Below are 19,202 nucleotides of genomic sequence, written 5' to 3'. Positions count from 1 at the left end.
AAATGGTCAAGGCATCACTTTAATTAACAAATAATCACAAGAAATGGAAATACACATGACATTGAATCATCAAAGCATTTAAATGAAAGTAAACAACCTATATTCAAGAAATTTAAAACAAGTAGGACCCAATTGAAAGAATTAAAGAAGCTTGACGGGTCAATTTATTATTATTACAAATATTAAGAGGCGAAATTAAAATAAAATAAAGCTAAGGATTTAAGATGAAGCCTACCAAAACTAAATGGTAAATTCACAAAATAAATCAAAATCCTCTCATCAAACCCCAAAACAAGAATATTACCCAAATATTTAATTTTTTTTTAAAGAAATGTAGACCCTTTTATTTATTCCAAGGCAACGAGAGACAGATATAAAAGATATAGAGAATAAACTGACAGGGCCCTACCCCCTAACAAGTCACTAGTCTAAGGGACGGGAATTCCCTACCATCCATAGCCAGACAACCGCGAATCTCCCTCGGTAGCTGCTGAACAGAGTCAAACACCATGCTAGGATACCCTTGCAGAGCCGCTAACCTGTCGGCAACCATATTTGCCTCACGGAAGGTGTCGATAAATGAAACCGACACCTGATCCCGAAGTCGACGAATCTGTCTCAGCAAATTGTAATGCGACCAACCTCCTAGAGCCGATGATTTGACTAGTGACACAAGAACTGTAGAGTCAACCTCTACCAATACCTCCCGTACCCCCTTTGCCGCGCACACTCGCAACCCTTCCAGTACTGCTAGTGCCTCAACCTGCAGGACACCCTTCTCCCCAAACTCCTTATAAAATGCAAATATAAGTCTACCATTGAAGTCACGCAATACCCCTCCGCCACTAGCCCTTCCGTTGACCACGCTAGTATCTGTGTTTAATTTGTATCGCTGGGGTGGAGGTTTACACCAAGTAACTACCACTGCCTACCGTTTACAGGCTACCGAACGAGCCGAGCTTGCCCATTCACTATCCAGGTCTCCATAGAACTGTGCCTTCTCAAGTTTCCTTGCTCTTCCCAAGTCATGTACGAAGTTAACCACTTCCCGGATCACCCTCCGAGCTAAAAAGGCTTGCCCTTCGAACCTCAACTTATTTTGCCCCTGCCAGATAAACCAAGATACCAATATCGGAAGGATATGTCGGATATGAAGGGCGGGGAGGCGAAGCAGCGACGTGGCCCATTTCATCCACAGTAGCTGAAGATCCTCAAGCGGCAAGCGAAGTATGCCAAACCTATTACCAAAATGCCCCCAAACCTCTCGTGCCACCAAGCCATTGACAAACAGGTGGAGCACCGATTCCTCGTCCTCGAGACAGCAGGAGCATCTGGACACCAAGGGCAGCCCTCTCCGACAGAGCACCGAATCCAAGGGGACATAGTTCCTTAATAGTCTCCAAGTAAAAATAGACATCTTCAGCGAGACACCCCTATTCCAAACCATACCATGCATCGAGAAGCCGCCTCTACGTTGCCGACACATCTCCCAAACCGAGCTTAGCGAAAGCACCCCTTCACTAACCGTGCCCACATGATCTGATCCTGCCCCTCCAGGTCGAAAGGGATATCCATAATCGAATCAACAAGGTGATCCGGAAGCCATTACAGGAGACGGTCCCTGTTCCACCATTCCCGTCCCAAGAACTCTGCCACCAAAAAAGGACGGCTGTCCCTATCTGCCGGCACCAATGTACGGAGAGGTCCAAACTCACACCAAGTGTCAAGCCAGAAGTCCACCATACCCGGTCCCAGACTCCACGAGATGTGAGCCTCAGCCATCTCCCGTATACCAATTAGCCACTTCCATGTACCCTTTGGTCTGGCTACCGCTGCCTGACGCGGGTGCTGGTCTCCGATATATTTAGAGAACATAAAATCTGACCAGATAGATCCTCTCTGATGTAACCTCTACCATAACTTATAATAGAAGGCTTTGACCATGTCGTCCAACGACCATACCCCCAATCCGCCCTCCTCCGTGGGGAAGCACAACTTCTCCCAAGACGCCCAGTATATTCGTTTAGAGTCCTGTGCTTTGTCCTATAAGAAGGAGTTAAATATTCTCCCCAACGCAACGAAGACAGCCTTAGGGGGTTTAAGTACCTGCAGCAGATACAACGGCATTGAATTCAAGACGTGCTTTAGTAGAATTAATTTTTCCCCAGTGGACAGCAGCCTCATGCTCCAGTGGCAGACACGTACCCTCACATTTGTAATAATCCCGTCGAAGGCAATTGAAGAACACCTACCCCGAGAAATGCGAACCCCAAGATAGACTAGCGGAAAGAGCTGCCGTTGAAATCCCAGAATGTTAGAAACAAGGTCTACTTGCACCTCAGGTGTGACGACCCCACCGTACCCAGAGGCGTACCAAAGGGTTTAGCGGATCGCCTGCCTAACTCGTGCCAGGACTCGATTCCAAAAATGATAAAATAGAGTTCACGCCAAAAGAAAGTTCTATTTAAACTATTACATCTTCAAAAGTTGTATAGACTATTACATTAAATCATACATACCACTAGTACCAAGAAGTAAACCCTAGAGAAGTTACTAACCATAACCACCACGACAAATATATACATTTCACTAGTCAACTTATAACAAGTACAAATTCAACTATTCTATAACCAAAGTCTATACACCTTCCCGAGCTTTCCCCGCATCGGCTCCTGCTAAGGAAAACAAATGGAACGGGGTAAGCTATATGCTTAGTGAATAATCAGGGGCAAAAATGTAAACTCACATCCAAATAAACAAGTAAATCAGGATATTTCACATCAATAACAGAAGGGTAACATCACAAAGGTAGGATACGGGTGGCTCCAAAACCAGTTCAATTCCCCGAGCTTGATCGCCTGTTGACACTCCGTCAACCAAATTACTCATGGTCCGTAGACTCCACTTATTTTTTCCGTTCACCTTACCAACCCCCGCTGGCCAGTCAACAGCACACAACAGCTTGAGCGAAACAAAATCACTTAGTTTTAATCAAAGTTTTAACAAAGAACGAAATCCCAAGATTAGCATGGAACTAACTTCGACCAAGTTCCGGCTGGCTCGAATAGTTCGTCTACCCTTGGAACCGGGTTGGAACCAAGCCCTGAGATATCCAGTCTCTCAATAGATACTATATCTCAACAAAGCACACAACAAAGTACTTACCCCAACAACATACAGCAAAAAGGGGTTCAACTCAAGTCATGTAATCATCCCCATTAGCACACAGCAAAAGGGTGATACTCAACATAAGACATGTATTCTCGCATATGAAATCAAAATAAAGGATGGGCTTAGGTCGAGTGAGATAAAGTACACCCTCGCCTAAGTACCCATTTAACATATACAAAGCACTTTGACAATTTCGCATCAGTAAACAACCCAATTACTTACTCAAAATAGTGAGCACGCAAATCAAGGCACTTTATACGGGTCAATCGACTCCGTCCGGTTCGTCACTGCCTGTGACAGAAGATTATACTCAACTATCAGTGAATCGACCATTACAAATGGAAATAAGAACTAAAACGATTAAAGCGGCAAAAAGGACAAGGAAATGCATGCCCGCGTGCGCGGAAATGACAATGGTATGAAAATGGGTTACACGATTTTGATCATAACTAGAGCTGTGGTTATCGGATCAAGGTGTACTAGGTAGCGTCTCGAAGCTAAGACAAAAGATTACAATTTTTATGAAGACAACTCGACTCAGTTTTCAGTGGATCTGGGTCAAATTTGCAAAATACAGAATGAGAACTCCAAAGGCTAGTTTATTCCTCTAGTGAAAATTTGGGCGGCATGCCCCTTGTGTTTACCTATTTTTCAACCATTTATGGCTTCAATATTTTCCTCAAATCAGTCCCAAAGTCACACATCTGTAATGGTAACACAATAGCCCTTCAACTAGGCTCAAAATAATCCAATTACAACACAGGTCTTAACACGGCAACCAAAAATCAAGTTTAAAGACGAATAGCCAAATGACAGATTTCATGTCTCTTAGCGTATCGGTCACATGCGAAGCTACGCTTATCGGATAGGGGTACAACTTATACCGTTTCAAAGCTAAGATAGAGAACTACAAGTCTCATGAAGACATCAATAGAAAATTTGTGAGAACCCGTAACTTTTCCATTTTTTAGGTTTTATTATCTTTCTAGGTTTTCTTATCTTCAATGGCTTGTTTTCTGCAATTTCTGTATCCGGAAATTTTTCTAGATAATTTTTATGAGTAAATATAGTTTTTAGATGATTTTTCTAGTATCGAATAGTTTTTGAGAAATTAAGAGCGTATACCGGACGTGGGACCCACTAGTGCGAAAAGTTCGGAAAAATTCGGCCAACTAGGTTAAGTTTCGGATACTGGGTTTAATTTACCGGGTGTTAAGAGATAATTAGAGGAAGCTATTTGGATTGATGTGAGAGGGAACAAAGTGATAGACTTGCATTAAATAAGTGACAAGTGTCACCATTTGATTGGAGGAACTTGTAAGACCACTATTCATTTTCTTACCATTGACCAAATAAATCAAAAATTCACCAAAAATTCCTCATTTTTGTCTTCCTCTTGGCCGAACCTCTTCCTACAAGAAAAGAAAGAAAAGCTTCCAAGTTTCTTGCTCCAATCTTGCCCAATCTCACAAACTAACCGTTTCATCTTGAATTCCTTCCATAAAACCTCTTCAATTAGTGTTAGTGAGTTGATTTGTGGAGTTATTTGGAAAGCTAAGAGGACCTATTGCTCTCTCTCTCTTGTTTCTAAGGTGAGTTGTGAAGAACCACCCTCCTCCCTTAATTGATGCTTAAATCATGATTAGTGGTAGTATGAGATGCAGTATTATGGATTATTTCTTGATTTGTGGTTGAAGTGATGAAGTTTTATTATTTTTGGGGATTTTTCTGTTTTAATATAAGCATGGTTGTGTGGCTATCTATGATGATTGGAAACGGTATATAATGATTCTAGAAGGTGGAAAAAGTGGACAATTGCAATCAATTTCTGTTTTGGAAGAAATTTCAGAAAATTAGGTTTTGTGAAGGAACATTCTGCCCGAATTTTTAGCTCCTAGTCAGAGGCCGAATTAGCCTTGGCTTAAAACATGAAAGTTGTAGGTAATGACATTTTAGAGGTGTCTACAAAATTTCAGATCAATCGGAGTAGCGTAGAGTGAGAAAAGTTGAAATTACTATTGCTGTTCTGGTTTTACCCGAATGTAAGAATTGCGCCTGTAATTGGTTGTTTTGGCTGGAATTTATTCCGAATTGGTTGTTGAGGACTTCTGATGAAATTTATCCCTGTATCTTAGCTTTCAGCTGGTTTTGGAATTTCTGGATTTGGACTTGGAGAGCCTGAGTTATGATGTTTCCGCTAGAATGCGTTCTGTGAATCTGTTTTTGTGATTCTGGTATAGTATCTTGCATTTTTTACCTGGTTACACTCGAAAATGGGTTGAGTGACCTTCTGTAATGTTGTAGCCCTATCTCTTAGCTTCGAAACGGTGGGTCTTGCACCTTCATCCGATAATCGTAGTGCCTTTGGCACCATTACCGCAAAATGAGGACAAAAACTGTTTTTTTCAAGGCTAAAGCTAAATCATTTTCGGATTTTTCTGGTTTCCTCTATTGTTTGTGTATGCTTAGGGAACCCTGTTTTGGTAGTATGTAGAATTGGTTTATGACTTGTAATCGAGTCTTATTGTGACGCCCCGAAAAAAAAAATGAGTTTGAGAACCCGGAAATTTTCTAATTTTTTAGGGTTTATTTTATTTAATCGCCCGCATTTTTCGACATTTTCTTTATTAAAAAAAAAATTCCCCAGATAATTTTATTGGGTAAATATAGTTTTAAAATGATTTTTCTAGTATCGGGTAATTTTTGAGAATTTAAGAGCGTATACCGGATGTGGGACCCACTAGTGTGGTAAATATGGTTCATTTGGAGTAGCTTTGTATATATGGTTTATATTACATGGTGTTATGAGATAATTAGGGGTTTGGTTAGTTCATTAATTCTTGCAAGACGAAAGAAATGAGATAAGCTTGGAATGGACACATGTTGCCTTGTGATTGGAGCTTGGCATTTGACTAGTCTTTCTTTACCTTTACTAAACCAATTTTGACCAAAATTTGTCTTTCATTTTCACCTTCTTGGTCGGCCAACTCTAGAGAGAAAAGAAAGAGAGCTCTTCAATTTTTGCTCCCTTTTCTTGCCCAAATCTTGTAATCCAACCATTTATTTCTCAAATTCCTTCATAAAACTTACTTGCTAGGAGTGATTGAAGTGCTTGGTGGTTTTTGTTTGGAGGGAGAGACTCTCATCTACCTTGTATCTAGTGTTTGTAAGGTAAGTGGTTAAGAAATTGTTTCCTTGTTGGTTATGAGATGAAATTAGTAGGTGTGGTAGTTGAACAAGTGATTTTTTTGATGATTTCATGACTTATGGTGAAGATTGATGACATTTTCTATTTAATCATGAATTTTCTGATTTAATATGATTCATATGTTGTGGCTTTGTGTGATGATTTGAAATGATAGTTGATGATTCTAGAAGGTGGAAAAAGTGGAAGATTGCAAGTAAATTCTGTTTTGGAAGAAATCTAGAAAATTAGGGTTCTTGGTTCTTCATTCTGTCCGAAATTTTTGGTCCTAGATAGAGGCCGAATTGGCCTTGGCTCAAAACATGAAAGTTGTAGGTATTGATGTTTTAAGGGTGTCTGTAAAATTTCATGGCAATTGGAGTAGTGTAGAATGAGATAAACCGAATTTACTGTTGCTGTTCTGGGTTCATCAGGATGTAAGAACTGCGCCTGTAATGGGTTGTTTTGACTGGAATTGCTTTGGATTTGGGTGTTGAAGTCTTCTGATGAAATGTAGCTTGATGCCTTAGCTACCGTATGCCTTTGGAATCAATGCATTTGGACCTGTATAGACTGAGTTGGACTAATTACAGCATAGTGTGATTTGTAAACCTGCAATTACGGTTCTGGATTGGTATTTTGCATATTTGACCTAGTTGTGCTGGGATTTGGACTGAGTGACCTTCTACATTGTTGTATCCCTGGTTCTTAGCTTCGAAACGGTGGGTCTTGGACCTCCATCCGATACTCGTAGTACCTTTGGTGCCATTACCGCAAAAGGACGTCAAAAACTGTTTTCTGGTTTTGAGCAATTGTGGTTAATTGCTGTGTGATTGGGTTTGATTGTAGGTTGGAAAATAAAGGAATTAAGGGGAAATGCTGTCCGATTTTTAATAGCGTTGGTTACCTTAAGTTTCAAGTGAAAGGCTTGGACTTGAATGATGAAATTGGCTATATTGGACGAGGATTGTGAGCCGTGGAGGTGAGTGACCTCAAACTCTTTCTAAAATTATTTATGAACCGCTTTCCCGCATTATTTACTTTGGAGCTGTTTTCAAAGTTAATTTTGGAACTGTTTTCTTACATATCATGCGTGCTTGCATATCAGTGTCTTGTTGTTATTGCTTTTGCTTTCAATGATTGCTAAACGAGTTTTCGAGGCGAGTGTGTACTTTATCGCACTTAGCCTAAGTGATTGTGAAATTTTAATGATTGAGCGATTGAAATGTTAATTGTGCATGAATGTAAGCCTTTTGGGCTGAACTGGCCATTGCCCCTTGTTACCGGTCGTCTCGAGCCAGAAGCGGACTCGGTCGGGCGACTAGGAACTTGGGTGAACGTTTCGGTATACTCGAGTATTACCTTGTAGGTTGGTGGAGCCTGGCCAAAAGCCAGGGACGGGGTGAATGAATGCGCGAATGAAACCAAATGAAATGAAATGACAGGAGAACGAATGTATCCTTTTCATGAATGTTACTATCGCTTTCCATTGTACATGTTTCTTGAATTATTGATACTCCATATTTAATGTTTTGTAAATGTTGAAATTGTTTCTGGACTTATCATTTGATTTGAATTGAACATCATTGAAATGAACTATGGTTAAACCGATTTGATAACTGATTTTACTGGTTACTCGCTGAGCTTCTAGCTCACCCCAAAAATGTTTTATTCCCCTCCACAGGGTTCAAGGCGAAGGAGTGGCTTGTAGTGTTTATTCATGGATTATCTCTCTTGTATGGATTGAATTTGGATTCCTTTTGTGTAATCATTCATATCGGGATTGTATTTAACGTTTAGAATTGATTGGATGTGTAATATTCTAGTTTTGGACTTCCTCCTGTATACTAATTGTGATCAAGGATCAGAGTGGCGCTGCGGAAGCGTGGACGCTTCGCTTTTGATATGTAAAGTTTGGGGACCTTTGATTTATATTTGAGATTGTATCTTGTTTTTAATTGAGGACTGTAGTGAACGACTGAGTCCCGGCGAGAGCCGGGCAGGCTGTGAGGACTCGCAAATTCCTTGTATTTTTCTCAAAAATACCCTTTTATTTGAAAATTAGTATTTATCAAAGGCCACTACCCAAATATTTCACATTACGTGTAGATAAACTTAGAAAATAGGGTTTTACGCTTCGGTTTCAAGTTTGGAGCGAAATTAGGGTTTTCACGATTTTTCGCCGGATGAATTTTCGGTACAGAGTAAGAATTAATTTGGGGATTAAAAGTGACTTTTAAGTGAGAAATAATATGTGACTAGTGGCAATGATATAAGGTTAGTGAATGGGAAGTAAAAACCCTAGTACGTGAGTTTTTAAGAAAAACGGCGCGATCCGGCGGGTTCCGCGCACTACCGATTGAACGTACCGTTTGACCACCATTTTCTTACCAGACAAATTTATTGAACTTGAGCAAAATATCTTCTCTCTTGGCAGCAAGCTTGACCGAATGTGAGGCTACAAAATAACAAGAGAGAAAGAGAAAAAAAGAAAGGTGGTGGTGGCGACACTTGTCACCACCTCATGGCTTCTTAACCCAAGACAATTATCATCCATTTAAGCACCAAAATTCAGCATTTTACCCCTTATTTCTGCTGCTGCTGGCCGAGAGAGAGAAGAGGGAAAACACCAAAGGAAAACATTTCATTTCATCTTCAATCCAACAACTTAGGAAGAAATCAAACAAAATAAACCGATTAAACTTGTTCTTGAGTGACTAGTTAGTGAGTTGTGGTGAGTTTTTGAAGGAGAAAGCTTGGGCTATTCTTAGTGACCTCTAGTCAAGGTAAGAGAGCTTATCTCTCCAAGTTTTACTTTCAATCTTGTGAAATTAAGCTTAGCAACTTGATTTTGTGGTGGAATCATGGATGATTATCATGTTTTAGTAGTTTTTCCCTTTTTATTTCATGAACTAGGGTTTGGGAAAATTCTGCCCAATTTGTTGTATGATGCTTATATGTTGCAATTGAGGTGTTATAAGGTGTTGTGGTAGGGATTAGACCAAGAAATTAAGGAAAGTTGCACTAGAAACTCAAAATTCCAGAATCTGGAAATTTTCCCCAACATTCTGTCCGAATTTGTAACTGTATGTTAGAGGTCGATTTGGCCTTAGGTCAAAGAATAAAAGTTGTAGAGAATGGCATTTTATAGGTTCCTACAAAATTGCAGCTCAATCGGAGCAACGTAGGACGTGAAAAGTCCAAAATACCCTTACTGTTCTAAGTATTTCCCAGCAGTCCGTTTCATCAGTTAAGTCCAGCTTATCACGTTTTTTGACCAGGATCCATTCTGATTTAGCTCTGGGTCAAAACATGAAAGTTGTAGTGTTCTGAAGTAGCTTTAAAATGCCTCTAAGAAAACCTGAATTGGAGTTTTGTACACTGAGTTATGACCATTACAGTGTTCTGCGTTTAAGCAGCCGACGAATTGGTTTCTGGTTTAGTAATTTGAGAATTTGACCAAGTTACATTAGAAACTGGACTAAGTGACCTTCATGAACATTATATCCCTGTGTCTTAGCTTCGAAACGGCATTGGTTTCGCCTCAATCCGATAAGCGTAGCCTCGGATATGTTATTTCCGCATTCGCACGTCAAATCTGTCTTTTGCTAAATTGAATTTCTGCACTTGTTATTACTGTATTTCTTATTCTTATGATATTGTGAGCCTATGGAACGGCTCTTGACTTGAATTGCTTATGTGTGATGTTGGGTTGTGGTTGAGGAAAAATAATGAAGCCAAAATGGCTGGAAAATTAGGTAAACACAAAGGGCGTGCTGCCCAAATTTTCGCCCGATGGCTAGGTTTCTATTTGAACTTGTATACTTTTGTTTGGCCAATACCATGACCGGTTTTCCATTTTAAAACATGATTTTTCATCCTTGGGTTCAAACAACCCTCTTCTTACTTGAAAGTCATCTTTACACGTTTTACTCCTAATTAGTCGGGTTTCTTTGTTTTCCTTAAATGTTTTGCTCGATTAACTGTAATATGTTCTCTTGTTCAACCTTAGGTTTCATTGGTGATTAAGGGTAATATCCGGAAGGATATTTTGCACGATATTTTGCATTTCTAGGTGAGTGTTCCTTATTTGATTCTATGGCTTGTTGTTATCATTTGCTAATGTGTTAAGTGCTTTTAATGATTTCCAAAACGAGCTTCCTAGGCGAGTGTGTACTTTATCGCACTCGACCTAAATAACTGTGCAATTTTCAAGGATTTAATGATTGAAATGTTACTTGCGCATGAATGTAAGCCTTTTGGGCTGAACTGGCCATTGCCCCTTGTTACCGGTCGTCTCGAGCCAGAAGCGGACTCGATCGGGCGATTGGGGACTTGGGTGAACGTTCGGTATACTCGAGTATTACCCTGTAGGTTGGTGGAGACTAGCCAACGGCCAGGACGGGGATGAATGAATGAATGAATGAACGAACGATCGAACGAGGGTTATTGATAAACGAAAAATGCAGTTTCAAATGATTGGAGGAATAAGGGGAAATGTCAGGAGAACGAATGAACGAAATAACGAATTGCTCCTTGTGAGCCGTATCCTTTTAATGAATGTGTTACTATCGCTTTCCATTGTAAATGTTTCTTGACTTATTGATACTCCATGTTTAATGTATTGGATTGATTATCTGATTATGTGTTCGGAACCTCACTGGGCTTTTAGCTCATCCTTTTAGTTTTGTTTTCCTTACAGGGGAAGGCGAGCGAGGACGTGAGCTTGAGATAGACTAGCCAATCTAGTTTTGTTTCTTTTGTTTCTTTTGTAGTGGTTCTCGCCTAGTGCTTGGCACGGGCTGGACGTATGAAGGATTGAGAACCCTTGTATATTTGATGTTCATATTCTCTTTTGGGTTGGCAATGTAAATAAGTTCCGCTTTAAGTTTGGATCAATGCTTTATTTATTCTTGTGATTTATTTCAATTTTAATTGGGGACTGTAGCGAACGACTGAGTCCCGGCGAGAGCTGGGCAGGCGGCCCGCCGAACCCTCTGGTACGCCTTAGGGGGAGGTGGGGTCGTTACAAGTGGTATCAGAGCTTAGGCTTCAGATCTCTGTAGTGTATCCTAGATTAAAGATTAGGATACCGGACTGTGGGATTTGATTGGACTTGAAAGTTAAGCGATTGAGGGATAAAACTTATAGCTGCTTCGCGTGGTTTCTACGTGGAGTGACCCTGGACTAAGTGGTGAAAAAGTATGAGGGACTAAGTGAAGCTATGAATTGCGTATGTTATAGGCCTTAAATCTTTCTCATGGTATCTGAAGACCATAGATAGGTATGTCAGGTAGGAATTCCGATTGTAGATAGTTTACTCTTGAGACTGCAGCTCGAGATGTGAATTATCTTATTTCGGATTCTCGTGCCTGAGTACTCTATAGTTGAGGTGCTGCTAAATACTTGAGACTTGTATTTTGGGAACATGAACAGGCTTTGTCTGACTAGAATGAGCACAAGAGGTCAGGGACATCTAGTTTGGATAGTAAGTGACGTGAGAGATCAGACGGGCTGATACTGGGGCGACTTCACCTTTTCCTTTTGATTTACCTGTATATTGTTACTACATGACGTTCGTATACCTGTATGTACATGGTTATCTGTCCAACTTGATATGTATTTGTGTATTTGCTTATCCATCTTCTTGGTATGGCGTGTTATGTGGGTATATGTTTATTTGAATATTTGGTGCCCTCAATAGTTACTTTAGTAACCTTATCGTGTTTATTTACTGAATTACCTTTTTGGGGAAAAAGAAAAGAGAGGGAAAACATATATATGGACGGGAGACGTAGTCGTGGACGTGGACGTGGCCGTGGGAATGAACGAGCTCAAGAGCCAAGAGAGGAAAGAGAAACAACAGCTGCACAAGAGCAAGGAACGAGGGTTGAAGCCGAAGACCAAATGGCAACGGTAATGCAACAAATGACAGATATCTTGGCAAGACTGGTGGATCAACAAGGCCAAATGGCCGTGAATCAACCCCGGAACCCTGAAATCGGAGAAGATAAGGCTCTTGAGAGGTTCCAGAAATTTACTCCTCCGAAATTCCTTGGAGGATCTGATCCGGATATAGCAAAACAATGGTTAGAGGCCATGATTAATATTTTCACCGTCTTGAACTACACCGAGCAAAGACAAGTAAACTTTGCGGTGTTCCAATTTGAAGGATCGGCCCGAGCGTGGTGGAACGTTATTAAAGCAAAATGGGAAAGAGAACAGACCGTATGGACATGGACGAATTTCATAAGGGAATTTAACGAGAAATACCTCCCTTCTTTAGTTCAAGAGAGGAGAGAGGAAGAGTTTATTGGACTACGCCAGGGAACGTTAAGTGTGGCCGAATATGAAACGAAATTTACGAAACTATCCAAGTTTGCTTCTGAATTGGTGGCCACAGAACGGCGAAGAGTAAGACGGTTTATACAAGGATTAAATTTGGAACTCCAAGAAGCATTAGCGGCAGTACAAGTGAATACGTTTACGGAGGCCCTTGAGAAAGCTCAAAGAATCGAGACTGCAAAGGCACAGATAAAAGCTTCCCAGACCCAGAAAAGGAGTGCATCGAGTAGTGTAGTGGAGGAATTAAGTGAAGCGAGAGTCCCTTCCAAAGTGCAAAAAGTGAACTTTTTGTCCCACCCACCATGGACATTAGGGGCGATAGGTGAAGGATCTACAAAAGAAAGCCAAATCAGATTTGGGAAAAGTTTTCAAGAAAGCCAAAAGATGGCTTCTCACCTGGTCTGTGGGTACTGTGGAAAGGCAAATCATGTCGAAAGCGATTGTTGGAGAAAGGGGCGGAAATGTTTAATCTGCGGAAGTGGCGATCATCAAGTTAGCAACTGTCCGAGGAGACAGTCACGTGAAAGCAATACTCTGCAACTGGATGGAGCTAAATCACAAGTGAATGAAGGAGGGAAACGAACTAGCGGACCGGCAAAGGTTTATGCTTTAGACAACCGACAAGTTCCGGACTCGTCTGAGGCAACTGAAGGTAAAATTTCGAGGACGAAATTCTTTTAAGGGGGAGAGAATGTGAGGACTCGCAAATTCCTTGTATTTTTCTCAAAAATACCCTTTTATTTGAAAATTAGTATTTATCAAAGGCCACTACCCAAATATTTCACATTACGTGTAGATAAACCTAGAAAATAGGGTTTTACGCTTCGGTTTCAAGTTTGGAGCGAAATTAGGGTTTTCGCGATTTTTCGCCGGATGAATTTTCGGTACAGAGTAAGAATTAATTTGGGGATTAAAAGTGACTTTTAAGTGATAAATAATATGTGACTAGTGGCAATGATATAAGGTTAGTGAATGGGAAGTAAAAACCCTAGTACGTGAGTTTTTAAGAAAAACGGCGCGATCCGGCGGGTTCCGCGCACTACCGATTGAACGTACCGTTTGACCACCATTTTCTTACCAGACAAATTTATTGAACTTGAGCAAAATATCTTCTCTCTTGGCAACAAGCTTGACCGAATGTGAGGCTACAAAATAACAAGAGAGAAAGAGAAAAAAAGAAAGGTGGTGGTGGCGACACTTGTCACCACCTCATGGCTTCTTAACCCAAGACAATTATCATCCATTTGAGCACCAAAATTCAGCATTTTACCCCTTATTTCTGCTGCTGCTGGCCGAGAGAGAGAAGAGGGAAAACACCAAAGGAAAACATTTCATTTCATCTTCAATCCAACAACTTAGGAAGAAATCAAACAAAATAAACCGATTAAACTTGTTCTTGAGTGACTAGTTAGTGAGTTGTGGTGAGTTTTTGAAGGAGAAAGCTTGGGCTATTCTTAGTGACCTCTAGTCAAGGTAAGAGAGCTTATCTCTCCAAGTTTTACTTTCAATCTTGTGAAATTAAGCTTAGCAACTTGATTTTGTGGTGGAATCATGGATGATTATCATGTTTTAGTAGTTTTCCCCTTTTTATTTCATGAACTAGGGTTTGGGGAAATTCTGCCCAATTTGTTGTATGATGCTTATATGTTGCAATTGAGGTGTTATAAGGTGTTGTGGTAGGGATTAGACCAAGAAATTAAGGAAAGTTGCACTAGAAACTCAAAATTCCAGAATCTGGAAATTTTCCCCAACATTCTGTCCGAATTTGTAACTGTATGTTAGAGGTCGATTTGGCCTTAGGTCAAAGAATAAAAGTTGTAGAGAATGGCATTTTATAGGTTCCTACAAAATTTCAACTCAATCGGAGCAACGTAGGACGTGAAAAGTCCAAAATACCCTTACTGTTCTAAGTATTTCCCAGCAGTCCGTTTCATCAGTTAAGTCCAGCTTATCACGTTTTTTGACCAGGATCCATTCTGATTTAGCTCTGGGTCAAAACATGAAAGTTGTAGTGTTCTGAAGTAGCTTTAAAATGCATCTAAGAAAACCTGAATTGGAGTTTTGTACACTGAGTTATGACCATTACAGTGTTCTGCATTTAAGCAGCCGACGAATTGGTTTCTGGTTTAGTAATTTGAGAATTTGACCAAGTTACATTAGAAACTGGACTAAGTGACCTTCATGAACGTTATATCCCTGTGTCTTAGCTTCGAAACGGAATAGGTTTCGCCTCAATCCGATAAGCGTAGCCTCGGATATGTTATTTCCGCATTCGCACGTCAAATCTGTCTTTTGCTAAATTGAATTTCTGCACTTGTTATTACTGTATTTCTTATTCTTATGATATTGTGAGCCTATGGAACTGCTCTTGACTTGAATTGCTTATGTGTGATGTTGGGTTGTGGTTGAGGAAAAATAATGAAGCCAAAATGGCTGGAAAATTAGGTAAACACAAAGGGCGTGCTGCCCAAATTTTCGCCCGATGGCTAGGTTTCTATTTGAACTTGTATACTTTTGTTTGGCCAATACCATGACCGGTTTTCCATTTTAAAACATGATTTTTCATCCTTGGGTTCAAACAACCCTCTTCTTACTTGAAAGTCATCTTTACACGTTTTACTCCTAATTAGTCGGGTTTCTTTGTTTTCCTTAAATGTTTTGCTCGATTAACTGTAATATGTTCTCTTGTTCAACCTTAGGTTTCATTGGTGATTAAGGGTAATATCCGGAAGGATATTTTGCATGATATTTTGCATTTCTAGGTGAGTGTTCCTTATTTGATTCTATGGCTTGTTGTTATCATTTGCTAATGTGTTAAGTGCTTTTAATGATTTCCAAAACGAGCTTCCTAGGCGAGTGTGTACTTTATCGCACTCGACCTAAATAACTGTGCAATTTTCAAGGATTTAATGATTGAAATGTTACTTGCGCATGAATGTAAGCCTTTTGGGCTGAACTGGCCATTGCCCCTTGTTACCGGTCGTCTCGAGCCAAAAGCGGACTCGGTCGGGCGATTAGGGACTTGGATGAACGTTCGGTATACTCGAGTATTACCCTGTAGGTTGGTGGAGACTGGCCAACGGCCAGGACGGGGATGAATGAATGAATGAATGAACGAACGATCGAACGAGGGTTATTGATAAACGAAAAATGCAGTTTCAAATGATTGGAGGAATAAGGGGAAATGTCAGGAGAACGAATGAACGAAATAACGAATTGCTCCTTGTGAGCCGTATCCTTTTAATGATTGTGTTACTATCACTTTCCATTGTAAATGTTTCTTGACTTATTGATACTCCATGTTTAATGTATTGGATTGATTATCTGATTATGTGTTCGGAACCTCACTGGGCTTTTAGCTCATCCCTTTAGTTTTGTTTTCCTTACAGGGGAAGGCGAGCGAGGACGTGAGCTTGAGATAGACTAGCCAATCTAGTTTTGTTTCTTTTGTTTCTTTTGTAGTGGTTCTCGCCTAGTGCTTGGCACGGGCTGGACGTATGAAGGATTGAGAACCCTTGTATATTTGATGTTCATATTCTCTTTTGGGTTGGCAATGTATATAAGTTCCGCTTTAAGTTTGGATCAATGCTCTATTTATTCTTGTGATTTATTTCAATTTTAATTGAGGACTGTAGCGAACGACTGAGTCCCGGCGAGAGCTGGGCAGGCGGCCCGCCGAACCCTCTGGTACGTCTTAGGGGGAGGTGGGGTCGTTACACAGGCGGCCCGCCGAACCCTCTGGTTCGCCTTAGGGGGAGGTGGGGCCGTGACAAGTGGTATCAGAGCTTAGGCTTCAGATCTCTGTAGTGTATCCTAGGCTTGAAGTTTAGGATGCCGGACTGTGGGTTTGATTTGACTCTTGAGAGATTTTTGCGGGATGTCTTGACTTGATTGGTACAAGAGGGAATGTCGAGGACAACATTCTTTTAAGGAGGGGAGATTGTGACGCCCCGAAAAAAAAAATGAGTTTGAGAACCCGGAAATTTTCTAATTTTCTAGGGTTTATTTTATTTAATCGCCCGCATTTTTCGACATTTTCTTTATTAAAAAAAAATTTCCCAGATAATTTTATTGGGTAAATATAGTTTTAAAATGATTTTTCTAGTATCGGGTAGTTTTTGAGAATTTAAGAGCGTATACCGGACGTGGGACCCACTAGTGTGGTAAATGTGGTTCATTTGGAGTAGCTTTGTATATATGGTTTATATTACATGGTGTTATGAGATAATTAGGGGTTTGGTTAGTTCATTAATTCTTGCAAGACAAAAGAAATGAGATAAGTTTGGAATGGACACATGTTGCCTTGTGATTGGAGCTTGGCATTTGACTAGTCTTTCTTTACCTTTACTAAACCAATTTTGACCAAAATTTGTCTTTCATTTTCACCTTCTTGGTCGGCCAACTCTAGAGAGAAAAGAAAGAGAGCTCTTCAATTTTTGCTCCCTTTTCTTGCCCAAATCTTGTAATCCAACCATTTATTTCTCAAATTCCTTCATAAAACTTACTTGCTAGGAGTGATTGAAGTGCTTGGTGGTTTTTGTTTGGAGGGAGAGACTCTCATCTACCTTGTATCTAGTGTTTGTAAGGTAAGTGGTTAAGAAATTGTTTCCTTGTTGGTTATGAGATGAAATTAGTAGGTGTGGTAGTTGAACAAGTGATTTTTTTGATGATTTCATGACTTATGGTGAAGATTGATGACATTTTCTATTTAATCATGAATTTTCTGATTTAATATGATTCATATGTTGTGGCTTTGTGTGATGATTGGAAATGATAGTTGATGATTCTAGAAGGTGGAAAAAGTGGAAGATTGCAAGTAAATTCTGTTTTGGAAGAAATCTAGAAAATTAGGGTTCTTGGTTCTTCATTCTGTCCGAAATTTTTGGTCCTAGATAGAGGCCGAATTGGCCTTGGCTCAAAACATGAAAGTTGTAGGTATTGATGTTTTAAGGGTTCCTCTAAAATTTCAGGGCAATTGGAGTATTGTAGAATGAGATAAGCCGAATTTACTGTTGCTATTCTGGGTTCATCAGGATGTAAGAACTGCGCCTGTAATGGGTTGTTTTGACTGGAATTGCTTTGGATTTGGGTGTTGAAGTCTTCTGATGAAATGTAGCTTGATACCTTAGCTACCGTATGCCTTTGGAATCAATGCATTTGGACCTGTATAGACTGAGTTGGACTAATTACAGCATAGTGTGATTTGTAAACCTGCAATTACGGTTCTGGATTGGTATTTTGCATATTTGACCTAGTTGTGCTGGGATTTGGACTGAGTGACCTTCTACATTGTTGTATCCCTGGTTCTTAGCTTCGAAACGGTGGGTCTTGGACCTCCATCCGATACTCGTAGTACCTTTGGTGCCATTACCGCAAAAGGACGTCAAAAACTGTTTTCTGGTTTTGAGCAATTGTGGTTAATTGCTGTGTGATTGGGTTTGATTGTAGGTTGGAAAATAAAGGAATTAAGGGGAAATGCTGTCCGATTTTTAATAGCGTTGGTTACCTTAAGTTTCAAGTGAAAGGCTTGGACTTGAATGATGAAATTGGCTATATTGGACGAGAATTGTGAGCCGTGGAGGTGAGTGACCTCAAACTCTTTCTAAAATTATTTATGAACCGCTTTCCCGCATTATTTACTTTGGAGCTGTTTTCAAAGTTAATTTTGGAACTGTTTTCTTACATATCATGCGTGCTTGCATATCAGTATCTTGTTGTTATTGCTTTTGCTTTCAATGATTGCTAAACGAGTTTTCGAGGCGAGTGTGTACTTTATCGCACTTAGCCTAAGTGATTGTGAAATTTTAATGATTGAGCGATTGAAATGTTAATTGTGCATGAATGTAAGCCTTTTGGGCTGAACTAGCCATTGCCCCTTGTTACCGGTCGTCTCGAGCCAGAAGCGGACTCGGTCGGGCGACTAGGAACTTGGGTGAACGTTTCGGTATACTCGAGTATTACCTTGTAGGTTGGTAGAGCCTGGCCAAAAGCCAGGGACGGGGTGAATGAATGCACGAATGAAACCAAATGAAATGAAATGACAGGAGAACGAATGTATCCTTTTCATGAATGTTACTACCGCTTTCCATTGTACATGTTTCTTGAATTATTGATACTCCATATTTAATGTTTTGTAAATGTTGAAATTGTTTCTGGACTTATCATTTGATTTGAATTGAACATCATTGAAATGAACTATGGTTAAACCGATTTGATAAAAGGGAGGCGAGGGTGTACTTTATCACACTCGTTCTCTGGTCTGTTCATATGCCAATTTTGAACGCGTATCTGAATCTGTTATCTGTATCTGTATCTGTATCTGTTATCTGTATCTGGATCTGTATCTGTTCTGACGTCGTTTGGAAGCTTGTGTCCAACGACCTTTCTGTGACCTCTGAGCTCAACACCTGTGGCCAGTTACTCGAGTCGGGCCGGCAAGGGCCTGGTCGATTGGATAACGAACCACGGTAGTCTGTTTTGGGATCTTTGGGTATTGAGACCC

General features: G+C 40.2%; 1 protein-coding gene across 1 annotated transcript; it reads right to left on the bottom strand.

Moving 5' to 3' along the window:
• Positions 1-412: 412 nt before the first annotated feature.
• Positions 413-1,486, bottom strand: LOC140009863 (uncharacterized). The gene is made up of 2 exons (XM_072056196.1): positions 947-1,486; positions 413-790 (listed from the first exon to the last, which is right to left on the bottom strand). Exons 1-2 carry the CDS (start codon positions 1,484-1,486, stop codon positions 413-415), a joined length of 918 nt encoding a protein of 305 aa, XP_071912297.1.
• Between the last annotated feature and the right edge of the window lie 17,716 nt (positions 1,487-19,202).

Source organism: Coffea arabica, chromosome 6e (genome assembly GCF_036785885.1).
Source record: "Coffea arabica cultivar ET-39 chromosome 6e, Coffea Arabica ET-39 HiFi, whole genome shotgun sequence".
In the NCBI taxonomy this organism is placed as follows: domain Eukaryota; kingdom Viridiplantae; phylum Streptophyta; class Magnoliopsida; order Gentianales; family Rubiaceae; genus Coffea; species Coffea arabica.
The sequence above is the reverse complement of the archived record's forward strand: the minus strand, read 5'-3'. Positions and strand labels throughout refer to the sequence as shown.

Excerpts from the sequence above, each read along its gene's own strand:
- LOC140009863 (XM_072056196.1), bottom strand. The coding sequence starts at position 1,486 with ATGTGTCGGCAACGTAGAGGCGGCTTCTCGATGCATGGTATGGTTTGG. Across the intron at positions 791-946 it reads GGGCAAGCTCGGCTCGTTCG|GAGTTTGGGGAGAAGGGTGT; the intron begins GTAGCCTGTAAA and ends GCATTTTATAAG.